The sequence below is a fragment of the Electrona antarctica genome, assembly GCF_951216825.1.
Source record: "Electrona antarctica genome assembly, chromosome: 22".
In the NCBI taxonomy this organism is placed as follows: Eukaryota; Metazoa; Chordata; class Actinopteri; order Myctophiformes; family Myctophidae; genus Electrona; species Electrona antarctica.
The window spans coordinates 30,191,147-30,207,048 of record NC_136805.1 but is presented as its reverse complement, the minus strand read 5'-3'; the positions used below and the strand labels follow the sequence as shown (position 1 = coordinate 30,207,048).

Below are 15,902 nucleotides of genomic sequence, written 5' to 3'. Positions count from 1 at the left end.
ATGTTTTATAGTGTTTTAGGACTCCAGTGTATGGATTTCTGTAACCTGCAGGGGGAGCTATAATACCAACATTCCAAGAAAGCAGGGCTGAGGGGAAAAATTGTAAAACAGCTTTATAAATAAATACAAATAATAAATGCTGAACCCTCCTTACTGCTGGGTGGACAATTTATCAGAGCAATCTAGTCCATTGAGAACTAAATTACTGAATCTATCCATGGGGATATTAATCACACTTATCTTGTAACTAAAAGAGTTTCTTTGATTCTGATTTGCATGCCAAATAATTAAGTCATGTCATATCATAGAATACTCATATGGACTATATGTTAATGCATTTCTCTTCATGTAGAAATACATTATTGTAATTACACACGCAACTTTGCTTTATCATTAGAAAACATATATGAATCTACAATGTTGTGACATCATGGTACTTTGGGTTGGCGCCCCAGGCTGTGTCTTCCGTGAGGAGGAAGCCCAACAAACCCACGGTGAGGCCTTTAGGAGGGTCATTCAAGCCGCACGCGGAGCCTGCAGCACCACCATGCAGAACCATTGCGGCTCGAGAATCTCCTGAATGACGTGCCTGGTGCTAGGAGACTGGTGCAACGCACAGGTCCTGGACCTGGTGAGAGCAGGAATGGACCTGCTGAGACGTAGGAGGGGCCCGGACAGGAGTCAACCCACAGAGCCTAGTCCGTCCACGTGCCAGTTCCTCTCACTCCCAGTTCCGACAGAGTAGTTCCAGAGCATCGGATTGTGTGGCCCTGTCTTTCCCTTACAGGGACTGATCGAGGGTAGCTATACTGGGACGTAAGTCGGGACTTGATCACCCCCAGGCTGGGTCACCTGAGTGAGGGGTATGATGTTGAGAGACCCGAAACCCTGATGACCTTAGGATACATCACTGAGGATACGTCCCAGGTGCATCCATGCGATGTATTTTTGTTCTAGTGTAAAAACAAGTTACGGTACATTACATCTTTTTTTAAATCTCGTTTACCCTGGCTCCACTCTATTCGGTATGCCATTACAGGTGAACAATCATAAGGAAATACTACAACAGTCGTCAAATCTATTTTATTCATATAGGGCCATATTTCAACAGAACAGACATTATGTCATAGGTCTTTACAACACTTTCATTTACACCCAACAATTCCTGAGGAGCACACAACATGTTGATGTTGGCAAGGAAAAGCTCCCCTCAATGCATTATGGGGCAATGTAGTACCTCTAGTAACATTGGCAGCATACTCAGTCGCAGATTATCCCTAATTACTTCTAGGCATGTCTTTGTGTAGACATACTGTATAACATGTACTAATGCAGTGTGCAAACACAACAAACACATTTGATGAGAACTAAGGCTTAAAGGAGCAATTCAACCATTTCCAGTCTTATCTTCATATCATTGGTCCTCACTCATGCTCATTATAAGATGATACCATTTCTGTCTACTCACTCTGTGGACAGTTAAACCTGCCTACCAGTGACATCATCGATGGAGTGAGCTAATAGAATATTGCTAGGCACATTTTGAAACCAGCCACAGTCTACCTCTGCGACGCAGAGTATGTAGAGTAGACGGAATTAGCATTCCATATTGGGCATTAGTGAAGATGTTGAAAAAAGGCAAAACATTTTTTTTAAAGTGGAAGGTCTTTCTTGGTGTGTTCACGAGTCACACACACACACGCGCGCACGCACGCACGCACACACACACACGCACGCACGCGCGCACACGCACACGCACACGCACACGCACACGCACACACACACACACAAATGGTGTCTCTAAGAGATGATTTTGGCAGCAATCCAATCCACATATTTGTGAACATTGGCGTAGACGCCAGGCTTGTTCTTCTCGCCACAGCCCTTGCCCCAGCTCACCACGCCACTCACATAGTGAGCTCCATCACGCTCACACACCAGGGGACCTCCCGAATCACCCTGTAAAGACAAAGAAAGAGTCAGTATAGGGCCATTTAGGGGTCATTATCGGAGATGAGTACAGCCTAAACTCCAACACTCCTTGAATGGCTTTTCTCGTTCCTCAGCTGTCCTCGATCATTTATCCTGTTGTTTACTGGCACACAATGGGCCCCGTCTTACCCCTTATGCCTAAACGTTTTTGGCATTTTCTTTTAGTATTTTGAAAACGATTTTAAAATAGTTAAAATAGCCGAACTTTAAGCTCACAACATGTCGAATTGTCGATGAACAGCTATTTTCACCTTAGGGCAAGATAGGTCCCTAATACTCTGACCTTACGCCGGTTGAGGCAATACATTGACATTTTCATGTAAACACCATCATCTGGTTTTGACAAAGTCAGGGTAAAGTCTTAATCAATACAGAATCAGCTTTATTGTCACATCACAGGTTTACAGAAGTGAAGAAGTTGGTGAAATTCGTTTTTGTGCATCGTTCCCATCGTATCGTTATTTCGTAGAAGTAAGAAACGGAAGAAGAAGGGGAGGGGGGAGGGGGGGCAAGGAGATCAAACAAGAAAGAGCTAAATACAAAAATATCTACATGGTTTGTAACATGCCACTTGGTCCCAGTTGTATTCTTAGGTTCTCTGCAAAATATATCTAAAATATATGCCTTTGAAGTGTTGGCGAGTGCAGAAAATCATACAGATTAACTTAATAAGACGGAGTGCTCAGTCCTTGGAATCACAATCAACTGTGGTACAATGGTGCACACGCACTCACGCACGCACACACACACACACACACACACACACATACTCACGTGCGCGCGAACGCACGCACGCACAGTACCTGGCAGGAGTCCACTTTGCCTCCCATGTATCCAGCACAGAACATGGAGTCATCCAGAGTGTTTCCATAGACGTGAGGAGCCGTGCAGCGGTTCTGGGAGATGAGCAGGACACGGGCACTCAGCAGCTGACTGCTACCGTATTCCTCTGAGGGACACAACCAGCACAACAGTGTTAATTCTGACAGCAAATATTGATTTAGTCTTAAGTTATGAATAACACACCTTTTGGTTTTTGTCCTATTTAGTCATCTGAAATTGTTTAGTCTTAGTCTAGTCTTAGTCGAAAAACCTTAGTCTTTTGGTCTTAGACAAAATGAACACTGCAAAAGACACAAAGAACACACAGTATATATATATATTGTTTTGTTCTTTTACTTCACTAGTTCTCATTTTCGCACATGAATGTATCCCCCATCTGAAAAGGTTTCGTGCCAGGAGCGGCGCGTGCAATATTTGTTCAAATAATTAAAAGAGTATCACTGTTTTTTACCCCTGCACAGATACAAACAGCTGACTGATGTGTTGGACGTGAATGAACTGCTGACATTCCTCTATTTGTGTTACTGGGGGAGTGACAGGTGCACTCTGGACTTTGGACTGTAAACAGAGGAATAACCTCCTGTCCATGCTGCGGATTGACTGACCGCTTGTGGATTGTTTGCACACAAGATATTTCAAAATGCAATGTGTGGATTTTTATGAAACTTACTGATTTTGTTGACCCCATGACATTTCCTCAAGCCTCACCCGTACGCCAAAAGGAACTTAATTTGTACCTTTTTTAATGGTATTTTCTACCATGCGAGTCTGCCTGTTCACATCGTCTATTTAATTTAAATGCAGACTTGTGCTCCTAGAACGGTCAAAGGAGTGAAAACAAACACGCCTACAAGTTTGAAATAAAAAGAGGTCACCTTTCCGCTTTCCTCCAACTCATTCTGGATGGTCTGTGCCACCTGTCAATGCTCCAAAATAAAACCCTATCTTTTTTTCCTTCCTTTTTTGTGTCTGGCCCAAGCCCCCGCCACCCCCCCCCCCCCCCCCCCCCCCGCCCCTATCCCCCCACCCAAGTACATTCCGTGCCTGCACTATACAATGATAATTGTAAGGTGATGTGACATCTTCTTACCCCCCCCCCCCCCCCCCCCTCTATGCTCCCCCTCCCCCCCTTCTTTTCTGTTTTCTTTTTCTGATGTTGCACTGTTGGCGCTGCACTGCGGCGACATGGGCATAAGGGCTACGCTTGCATGCGGGCCCTTTGTCTAAGACACATTTCTTCCTCGGGAGACAAATAATAAAGAACCTTGAACCTACAGTAGTTGGATTCCCCATGGTGGTAATATGTTGATGGATTACATACGAGTTTTAGTAGTAATATGTCGTTGGATTACATACGAGTTTTAGTAGTAATATGTTGATGGATTACATACGAGTTTCAGTAGTAATATGTCGTTGGATTACATACGAGTTTCAGTAGCTCCCCATCCAGAGATGACACACTCCTTTCCATCCGAGAACAGCTGGTTGGGCAGACAGGCTGTCTTCACAAAGCGACTCTCCTTGGCACAGTATGGACTGTCTGTGACTTTGAGCTGCAGTAAGGCTGAGGAGACACCGTCGACACATTAATGACATTATTCCTATTACAGTACAATATGTGATAGTATACTAGATACTATTATCTGGATATTGCTAATTAAGTACAACACCAATACTACTATTCCTTTCATTTATCACCCATTTAAGCCATACACACTTTGTTGTACAATAAAAAGCAAAAATATCTGGTATATAAGGTCACAAGACCATGCCGTGGCACGTTGTGAGCTTGTGGAGTATTATGTTTGTGTAATTTTGGTTAAATCTTTGCTTGTTTTTGGCATTCTTCAATTGGCTTTTCATAGTTTTAAAATAGTCCAGAATTGCAGTAGACCACTTTCAATTATCAAGAAGTTAATACATTGAAGCACTACAAAGACATTTGTAGAATCTTGTCTCAGTCCTATAGGGTTAAAATGTGAGTCCTTTCTTCCAGCAGTGGAGCTCACCGATGTCATTGTGCAGCGCGCTGGGCGTGGCCGTGTAGTCCTCGTGAACGATGACTCTCTGCACGGGGACCACCTGCTCGTTCTCCTCGCGTCTCTCCAGGTCCACGCCCCCCATCACCACCTGCATGTCCACCCCCGGCTTACTGGAAGAACAAGCTAGCCGTCAATCAACAGTGATTTTCCCGCCCTTTTCATATCAAGGTCCATTATTTATTGGATTTATTATTATTCATTTCCTGAGAAAAGTAATATTTTTAATTTCCTGAAAAGTAAACATAATAATATTAATAATATATACGATTTATATAGCGCTTTTCAAGGTACCCAAAGTCGCTTTACAGAACAGAAGTAAAAACAATTGTATTACAAAACTAGTTAAAAAGGTTAAAAGGTTAAAAACTAGAAAACAAAATCAAAATGGACAAACAAGAAGGGTGTGTGTGTGTGTGTGTGTGTGTGTGTGTGTGGGGGGGGGGGGGGGGGGGTTAAGTAGGGAAAGCCAGTCTGAAAGTGGTATAGATATAGGCCTATCTGCGTACACACTCAGGGACAGATGAGTGAGTGTTTGGCGCAGCTATCCTTACATGCAGTGAGCGGCAGTGAGCACCCAGCAGGACTCGATGAGGATCCCTCCACACAGGTGGTGGAAGTCTCCGGCGCCAGGGGCGGGCCGGAACTGCAGGGACACCTGCCACGGGTGAGCCCCGGCCAGGGGCTTCCTGCCCCCGTAGATCCTGCCCGTGCGCACCGTCTGGGGCCGGCCGCACTGGGAGAACTGGCCCGCGATGACGTCCGGCTTGACCGGGGTTGGAGGCGGCTGCGTGGCTGGAGCTGGACGGGATGGGGAGTGAAAGAGGTAGCATGAGCGCAGGGCTCTGTGTGTGTGTGTATGTGTGTGTGTGTGTGTGTGTGTGTGTGTGTGTGTGTGTGTGTGTGTGTGTGTGTGTGTGTGTGTCAGTGTGATTAACAGTAAGTACATTTTATTTATAGCACTTCACACAGAAAGTACATACAGTGAGATTAAAAAGGAAAGCTTAGAACAATAAAGGCCTGTGCAATTGATCTCAAACAGGACAGTAAATAACACAAACAAATAAAATCATAACATATCTGCAAAATAATAATGCAATATAATTGTGTGTGTGTGTGTGTGTGCGCGTGCGTGCGTGCGTGCGTGCGTGCGTGCGTGCGTGCGTGCGTGCGTGCATGCATGCGTGCGTGCGTGTACCTGCAGAGCTGTGCGTGCGTGTACCTGCAGAGCATTTCCTGACTGTACAGAAGTCCCACTTCAGAGTGCCGTTCTTGTCTAGGAAGCACCAGGGACTGCTCTCTCCATCCGGGTTCCTGAAAGCAGTGATTCTCAAACGGGTTAATTTCTCAGACCCTCAGTTTTATACGCATTAGGCCGAGGCCTGAGTAAGTAATTAAGTAAGTTAACAACTAAACTGAGTGTCAATTTAATTATAATAATTGATAAGCCCTCAAAACGCATTACAATGTTTCATTCATTCATACATTGGGAGGTGAAGGGGCGAACAGTCAACGCCAGCGTCCCACATTCACACACCAATGGTGGCGCGCTACCATGTGAGGCACCGGCCAACTCATTGGAGGCAATGTGGGCTTCAGTGTCTTGCCCAAGTACACTTCGACATGTGGACAGGAGGAACCGGGATTCGAACCGTCGACCCACGGATCATGGGACGACCTGCTCTACCTCCTTAAGCCACAGCCGCCCCATTTAACCCTGCGAATGGACCATTACGGGTCTATTTTACACTCTCGAACTTCTCCTCAGTGTTACTAGAAGGCTCTGTGCGTAGCTGTACTCCAGAAGGAGTACACTCTCTGAGTTGCATTGCCTCTGAGGATTTCACTGTAACACATACTGTACACAAACCTATAATGAATCAATTGGCCCCATCACCTGCAGTAGTTGTGTGGTCCAATGCCGGTGTCGCCCTGGTATTCGGTGAGCGGATCGCTTCCCGTCTTGGTGATCATGTGGGAGTTCCAGTACAGGCACTCTTCTCCCCCGTCCGTCACGCTCACCTTACCTCTGTACGACTCTCCGTCTCCCTCAGAGCAGTCATTAGGCCCTGGAAACATGCACAATTAATGCAACGATTTTTATAGTCATTAGTGAAGGTGGTGTCTGACATTTGAGGGTGTGATTTTTGATTTTCCCTAACCCTAGAGCACAACTCATGGGGCGCATCAACCAGTCAAAATGCTGTTTTCACTCTCTCTTTTTTTCGTCTCTCTCTTTTCTTTTCTCTTCTTCACTCTCCTTTTCTTCTTTGTTTATTTTTAATTCTCCCCTTTCTTTTTCAGCATTTTCTTTTCTTTCTTTTTTTACAGGTGGGTAGATGGGTATTGATCATATGCAGTTTCTGATGTTGAGAAAGATGCGACTACAGTCCTTGACAAAGACTTGCTTATTTTGCAGAGGAATCGACTGTATCTTGGAATGCGGTATCTACATGTATCACTCAAACAAATGATGGTTGTAACAATGTATTTACCAAGTTGGCAGAACTTCCCGCTGAATCCATTTGGACAGCCACAGCTGTAGAATGGCCGTGAGCGACCCTTGATACAAGTACCTCCATTTTCACATGGGCTGGGATTGCACGGGGCCACTGTAAACATAGAAAATCAATCAATCAATCAATCAATCAATCAATCAATCAATCAATCACTGTTCCAGTGGGTGTATGAGCATTTATCTTATCCTCATCGTCTCTCTGTAGGTTTTGCATTTCACCAGGAACGAGTATACAAATGTGAAGTAAATTTGAGGAGATTGGAGTTATCTAGTTCAGTGTTTTTTTCACAAGTCATGCATAATGACTATGAAATCTATTCTAGAGATAGAGATAATGTGGTTCAAAACGTACCTTTCTTGCAGTCGGGCAGTTTGTAGGGGACTTTGCACTTGCACTCATGGTATGGAGGAACAGCTGTTGCCACACAGTGTCCGTGGCCACATTTCACATTCTTGCAACCATCTCTCACTGCAGAACAATATACAGTCAGTATGGAACACATATACAGTACAGTCAGTATGGAACACACCTAGTATTATAGAGAACAGTTGGTACAGTCGAATGGAAGTTTATAATCAACTTCATATGTCAGGCCTTTATAATTATTAAGCAATTACAATATGATGGAAGAGTGAAATTCTGTGTTTAACCCATTTTGACCTGAGATCAGATTCTAAAAATGTCTTCTACATCCTGACAGTTTTCAAAAATAGCAGACCTACAAGCTCATAGCGCGCCACTCGGTGGCGCGCTATGAGCTTGTAGATCTGCTATTTTTCAATAGCTAAAGACTAACACCAAAAGGGGTTCCCGCCCAAAATGGGTTAATAGAAATTGCTATTACAGTATGTCTATATCATGTATTTATTTCATTACATGTTTGTTATGCTGTCCCATGGTAACGCTTCACTGCCCTGACTGGTTGCCTTTTCTACAGCCAGGTTGTCAGTTAAGCCCTTAGCCCTGAATGTCTGTCTTTGATTGAGCTGAGGAGCCATTGATCAGGCAGATTGTTGAGATACTGTAATGACTGAATCAGACCATTCCCAACCATTTTACTAAACTCCATCTCGCTCTGCCAAAGAGAGGATATTATTAATTATTGTCAGGCCGTGTCTGTCTACTTTGTCATGAGACCACTGAGTCACAAGGGCTGTGAAAGACATGACTCTATTGACTATTGGAGATGGGCTGAGAGAGAAAAAGCCTTGCGAGGAAAAGACTGCTTGCTCCAATAATTGTTTGACTACAATGTGCATTCACCTTCTGCATGGACAGATTTATAGCTGTATAACTGGAACCCATTGGGACCAAATGGACCCGTTCCCGTTTATTTTGTACACTCTCAGAGTTATGGGTTCGAACGAACTGGGTACGATATTAAAACGTATAATAATAATAACGTATGCTATAATAAAGCAGTGGTTCCCAAACTTTTCAGGTCAAAGACCCAAAAGAGACCCAAACTAGTGAAAATAGCAGATCTACAAGCGCGCATAGCTCGGCAATTTTCACTACTTCTTCATTATAAAAAAATAGATATATTCATGGAATTTATTAGATTTGTTTGTTTGTTTTAAAATGTATATATTTTATTTTATTTTTTGAATCTTTTGAAATCACCTTTTTGCCGTACGGTAACAGCACAGTGTACAACAGCAGCACTTGCATGGCCTTGCATACTGTACGCCAAAGAGCGTAGGAGATTAAAACCCATTCTGGGCGGGAACCCCTTTTGGTGTTAGCATCATGTTATGCTTTAGCTATTGAAAAATAGCAGATCTACAAGCTCATAGCGCGCCACTGAGTGGCGCGCTACGAGCTTGTAGGTCTGCTATTTTTGAAAAATCGAAAAACGACTGACATAGAAACATAGCTTTTTCAGAAAACTGTCAGGATGTAGAAGACATTTTTAGAATCTGATCTCAGGTCAAAATGGGTTAAACATTATGTTGTAATTTAGCTATTGAAAAATAGCAGATCTACAAGCCACCGAGTGGCACGCTACGAGCTTGTAGGTCTGCTATTTTTGAAAAATCGTTAAAATATGCCTCAAATCTTTCAGAAAATTGTCATTATTTAGAAAACATATTTTTTTAAATTTCGACGTCAGGCCTGAATGGGTTAAACAAAAGGAGTTGTCGTACCTGTCTGACACTTCTTGCCAGTGAAGCGCTCAGGACACATGCACACGAAGCCTCCGTCAGCAGTGGTGTTTGATTGATTGTCACAGCTGCCGCCGTTCTGACACGGGTTTGGATCACACTCATCTGATAATAATGGTCAACGCACAACTGTCACCGACCCATCCACACCCACTCATACGCACCAGTGGTGGAAAAAAGCACTACATTTTTTTGCTTATGTAAAAGTATCAATGCCATACCATGTAGAAATGCTCCTCTGTTACAAGTAAAAGTATGCAATTAAAAAATTGACTTCAAAAGTCAAAACGTATCGACGGTAGTGGCATCAAAATGTACTACCAAAAGTAGAAAGTACTCATTATGCAGAATGTCCCATCTCATCAGTTTTCAAATGTATACAAACCTTTTGAAAATAGCAGATCTACAAGCTACTCACAATGTGTAGATTGGCTATATTCAAATGGCCGAAATGCATATAGGGCTGAAGGAGTTTGTGTGTATGGTAATAATAATCGAAATCTACAAAGTAATTAGTAGCTAAAGTTTTCAAATAAGTGTAGTGGAGTAGGCTAAATGTATAATATTTGCCTCTGAGATGTAGTGGAGTGGAAGCAAAAGTACCTAAACATTTTCCTAAAAAGAAAATTACCTGAGTAAATGTAATTTACACCACTTCTTATAGGATCAAGATTATAATTTGTTTTACAAAAAATAAAAAAAGGTTAGATATGGGGTCATTTTTATTCCAATATTATTTTTATTCATACAAATAATATAATAAAAGTATAATAATAAATGTGTGCATACGTAAAAATAATGTGTGCATTCGTAAAAAGATTTTACGGATGCACACATTATTTTTACGAATACAAATAATGTTCCAGAATTGACTTGCACTCATGGTATGGTGTAACAGTTATCTGACTTACTTGTTGAGAAGGAGTCTATAAGGTCATACAGCCAGTCATGATCATCATAAGTAGTCTCTTCTTCTGGCACAACCTCGTAATCATAGTATTCATATTCATAAGCTGTCGGCAGAGGGAAACAATTACAACATTACCTCTTTCTGTACAAATAAAGAAGTTTCAATTTTAGGAGAGAAATGCAACTTAAAATCGCTCTTACCACCTGGCCCCCCAGTGTCGGCTGAATAATCAGATTCATAAGCTGTCGACGGGGGAAACAATAACAACAACAACAACACACTGTTACCTTTACCTCTTTCTGTACAAATAAAGCAGTTTAAATTTAGGAGAGAAATGCAACTTAAAATCGCTCTTACCACCTGCGTCGGCTGTTTCATCAATGACCTACAGCAAGGTTCATCAGAAGGAAAAATGTATTAACCAATTATTAAAACCCACAAATGCATTCAAAATCAGTAGTTCTCAAACTTTTCCGTATGGCCGCGGACCCCCATCTGAAAATGTTTTGTGCCAGGGCCCCCCAGAAGAGTTAAATTTTAAAAAGCTTGTAAATATGCTATTTTTTAATAGCCAACACTAAAATGACACCGATGCTTGTCTGGTTTCATTGGGTTAAAGTGGCACTTGAACAGACAGTGGTTGCACTGTAGCCTTGCATTGCAAATGTTTGAAACTACACAACTGCATGGATATGATGTTGCGCAAAAAGAAACAGTAGGTCAAACATAGATCAAGCTTAAAAGATGAGCCTCACAACCCATTTTTACATTGAAGTTGAATTATTTCTATGGCCACATGAGGTGTCAATTTAAGACCCTGGAAAAAGTAGAATGGTAAAAATCTAAAAGTCAATGAACTTATTTGATGTGTTGGCTGTGACTAGCAACTGCTCTATGTAAAGGCCCCAAATGTAAAACTAATGCAATATAACATTTTGGTATTTATTGGCCGTTACTCACATGAATGCCGTGTCCCAGGGCTGAGAGAACACACAGGCTCATCAGGGTCAGAGAGAAACCCATGCTGTTGCCGACGATGCCACTGACCAGTCCAGAAGTAAATCTGTTCATTGGGACTCTGTCACCTTAAATACTCACTTTGGAAAGCACACAGATCCACCTACCTGTTAATCAGCTACCAAGCATTGATTTCCCACAGGAGACTCCACTCAAGAGATTTCAACTTAAACAAAAAGAAAAGAAAGAAAAAAAAGGGGGGAAAATCTGCACTCTTCTTATGGTTATGTCCGTAGGACAACAACTTAACAGGGGACTTTGTGCCATAGGGAGCCAAAGGTCAAGTATTGAGGTTTTAAGCGGTTAAATGTTTCTACAATCAATACATGCTGATGGTCTAACTCTTGTTTGTTTGCCGAGCGTGGGTTTCCCAATGCGCCAGAGATTGCTGTGCAAGCGTAACGGACAGACGCGTGACATAAGACACATTCACAACAACTGGAAATGTTTGTATTATGAGAAATATTGTACTGTAATTCAGTGTTCCTATTTAATTGTGCTTTATTATTAGGTACGCAATGCAATCAATCTGAATGGTGAAGCTATGAACACATTAATGGACGGAATCTTAGCCCTAGCTGAAATATATTATCTCATATGTGATCTTATAGAGGGTATGCGCATGCTTAAAGTGAATGGCACATCAAGTGGCAAATCGAGTGGCAAAGCAACATGCAAAGTGAGTTTAACATTGTTTAATGTTGTTTAATGCAATCAGATAGGACTTTTCTGTGTGGATGTCTGGGCTGTCAAGGCCAGAAAGTAGTTTTTTGCCACTAGTCAGTAGGCGTTCCTGCATAACTTCCTGGTTTGATGATGTCACGCGCATACCCTCTATATGAATAATAGCTCAAATGAAATTGCTGATCTATAACCCCATAATACATTGCCAGGTAACACATTGTGAGGTTGTAGAGCTGTCATTTTCACAAATTGCCTACAGGTTTTAGCCCTTCTGGACGGGAACCCCTTTAGAAGGCGTTTTTAGAATCGGCCTCAGACCGAAATGGTTATAGAAAAGTGTTGTTAGAATGCAGTCTCAGCATTCTACATTAGGAGACGTTATCAATAGTGTTTCATCATCAGCAGTCATCGATGTCAGTGTTTCACAAAACAGCGGGCCGGGGCCTATTTCTGGGTCACGGACACATTTACATGGGTCGCAGTAAATATCCACTTTTTTGAGTGGTGCAACCACTCCAATGAACAGCAATGTCCCTATGTCCCAACCATAGACTGTAAAGGTCCCAACCTATGTCCCTATGTTTAGAGTACCAACAGGACTCACTTCAGACTGGTCTGATTTTTTTGAGTGGTGCAACCACTCCAAGGAACAGCAATGTCCCTATGGGACGGACTATGGGACTATGTCCCAATGTTTGGAGTACCAGTAGGGGCAAAAGTGGCGCTGTTGTGCCAGAAACAGAGAGAGAGATAGTGTTGCACTGTTGCCTGCTAATTACAGAGAGAGAGAGAGGCAGGGGGAGAGGGGAGTTGCACCACTCAGTTCACACGTGTGATTTTTTTGTGTTTCCTACATTTAATAGATTTCTAAATAATTTCATGAATAAATAGAAAATCAAATAAATTACATAATTATTTAAATCATTATTTTCACTAGGGAGATAGGGAGAACATTTCTCTCTTTGGTCTCAGGCTAAAAGGTTTGGGAACCAAGCGGTCTACAAACAAAACATGAAAAGATCACAGACGTCCATTTGCACCTCTCAGCCGTTTTGTTTTATTTCAAATGAAAACAGTGATCACTTTTACACTGGAGTGCATCAATACATTCTCAATATACAGCATTGTTTTATATATCATGTCAAGTGAGGAGAGGGAGGAGGTCACAATTCTGCATTAAGATACATACCTGTTTTTCCTTATCTCTCTCTCTATCTTCTTTTTTTGAACCTCCTCTCAAAGAGCATATCAGGGTCATCACCCTGTTGGTTTCACCCAGCTGATAGTGACTGTGTTAAACGTCCAAAAGGAGTGTTACTAAACAACACAGATGAAGTCCTCTGCCATTCTGGAATTGTTCAGGATTCGTTTTGTATCATGGACTTGGAATAATTCTGGACTTGGAAAAGCATTTCATAAAAAGACTAGTGTCCTTCTTGGGCACATAACTGCACAAACATTTCGAACGAGACGGCCTACTTGTGCTATTGAAGAAGGCCGTCTTGCCCCAAACATCGCGGTCAGTTCAGATGATCATTGAGAGTGCTGTTCTGGACCTCAGTTTTATGTCCATATATGCCACGCATTAGCTTTAAACCTTTATGCCTTTCCAAGCTCAACTGGCTTTTCACAGCTCCGCATTCGCTCAAAAACCTCCACACCCACGGATCGTCTTCTAGTGCCTCGCGTATGGGCGTGCGCTGTAAACTTATCTCAACGTACATTCTTGATTAGTGCTACTGCAACTCCCGCATGCCACAAACATGTTCTCCACACACCCAGTGCACGCCATCGGATGTACTGTGTAGATCTTCAAATGTCCGAACCCCCCCCCCCCCAAAAAAAAATACATTCGCATTTCCATTGCAAACCTCCAACGTGCGATCTCCCAATACTGTTCTCATCCAGAGTCTATGTGGAATGAATACCTAGGGAGCGGGTATGCTACGATAATACAGTATTATAAGGAAAACAGTATATCATTATAAAGGTCCCAGCAAGTAAAAAAAAAAAAAAAAAAAAGGGTCTATAAATATAGGCGTATAACACCGGCTTCCAGAGTAGCAAGCCGGTAAGTTCCTCTCACTAGCAAAAATCCCACAACAGATCCAAAATGAGTGGCCAGGTGTCCGTCCGGCTGCTTTCTCCGCTTGTTCCATTTTTGCCGGGAGACTCCATGTTTAGTCCTGCAGTAATGTCCGTTCCTACAGTTCTCTGGCCCTTTCCCACCGAGGTTGAACCGGTTCAGATATTTTCCCCTGCCTAATATTGAACCAGTCCAGAGTGTTTCCACTGAAAATGAGTTGGTTCAGAACCCTAAAAGTTGGTTCAAAACTGGAACCAAAACATGGCCACTGCGGTTCCGTGAAAGCACCAAGGTTCCAAGAATCTAGAACGGAACCAGTTCTAGAACAAAGTTCTTTTGGTGGAAAAGGGACCATAAAGGACAGGGACTCTCTGTCTGTGTTGTCTGACTGTCTGTCTGTCTGTCTGTCTGTCTGTCTGACTGACTGAAGGCAGTGGTGGTGCTGTCCTCCACCCTCGTTAGCTCATGTGTATTCAGACTTGCGGATGTAGTTGGAGGGGACGTAGCCCCGCTGGCCCTCCGTCTCGCCAAGCCACCACTCGCCGTTGCCGTTCATGTCCTTGAACTCCAGGATGCGGACGCGTTGATTGGCCGAGATGCTCAGCTCGTTGGCACAGCGGGCGGTGAAGGAGTAGAGAGCGTAGTAGATCTGGAAGAGAAAGACCAGTTTGCAAAGTGTTTCAAATTGTCAGCCAAATGAGATATCGGCAAATAAGTGATATTACACTACCTGTAAATATGTTCTTGAGGTAACTGTTTATCCCCCAAAATCACAAAGTCTAAATTTGACCTTTGGAATACACAAATAAGTCAGTGTTTCCAAAAACATAGTTACTGCACTTTGGCTTTGTAGGGCAGTATAGTAGGCGGCAGGCCCAGTACTTTTTAATCAGTTTGCAGAGCTGATCAATGATCAGACTTTGTAGTCTTAGTCACGTGGTTTAGTAGCATATGTATTGTATTGGCGAGATGTTCATGATTGGCTGGCCTCTAAGCTAATGGGAGACTAGCACTATATGGCCAATGGGATATTTTTGGCAGAAGACCTTGACGGATGGTTTCACCATAGAGTAATAAAGGAGACCGGAGCGACAGCCCCACCCCCTGCTATTCAATTCAATGGAAGTTGCTCAGTGGCGTTTTGAAGCTCCCGGAAGACTGCCGGAAGTACAATTCTAACTCAGTGGCTCGAGCGAGTGGAAGTTGGGATGACACACGTTACGCACATGACGTCACTGAACGTCCGTCCACCTCCATGAATGTGCTGCAGTTCCACTTTTCGCCAGTAGGTAGTGGCAGCTTCAACGTTGGATAGCCTTACTGGGGGCTTGGATTTCAACCTTCTGCTGGGACACTAAGCCCCACGGCCAATGGGACAATAAGCTCCACGGCCAATGGGACACTAAGCCCCACGGCAAATGGGACATTAAGCCCCACGGCCAATGGGACATTAAGCCCCACGGCCAATGGGACACTAAGCCCCACGGCCAATGGGACATTAAGCCCCACGGCCAATGGGACAATAAGCCCCACGGCCAATGGGACACTAAGCCCCACGGCAAATGGGACATTAAGCCCCACGGCCACTAAGCCCGCTCTCCTCTCCTCCGTTCCCTCACCGCTCCATGACTAGAGACTGCAAATGCG

The 15,902-nt window shown here is 43.2% G+C and overlaps 2 protein-coding genes across 4 annotated transcripts in view; both read right to left on the bottom strand.

Moving 5' to 3' along the window:
- Nucleotides 1-1,750: 1,750 nt before the first annotated feature.
- habp2 (hyaluronan binding protein 2) lies at nt 1,751-11,491 on the bottom strand (the record flags this gene model as incomplete). Its single annotated transcript, XM_079492330.1, has 11 exons — nt 1,751-1,959; nt 2,796-2,941; nt 4,262-4,399; nt 4,845-4,987; nt 5,429-5,675; nt 6,097-6,188; nt 6,772-6,943; nt 7,370-7,486; nt 7,745-7,861; nt 9,541-9,637; nt 11,429-11,491. 11 exons carry the CDS (start codon nt 11,489-11,491, stop codon nt 1,801-1,803), a joined length of 1,491 nt encoding a protein of 496 aa, XP_079348456.1. The 3' UTR covers nt 1,751-1,800.
- A 2,487-nt stretch (nt 11,492-13,978) lies between these two features.
- dnmbp (dynamin binding protein) overlaps nt 13,979-15,902 on the bottom strand; it is a 95,645-nt gene continuing 93,721 nt past the window's right edge. For all 3 annotated transcript variants that reach the window (XM_079492966.1, XM_079492967.1, XM_079492968.1), the window contains one exon: nt 13,979-14,904. In XM_079492966.1, coding sequence (XP_079349092.1) covers nt 14,719-14,904 — 186 coding nt within the window. In that variant the 3' untranslated portion in view covers nt 13,979-14,718. The remainder of the gene's footprint in view (nt 14,905-15,902) is intronic.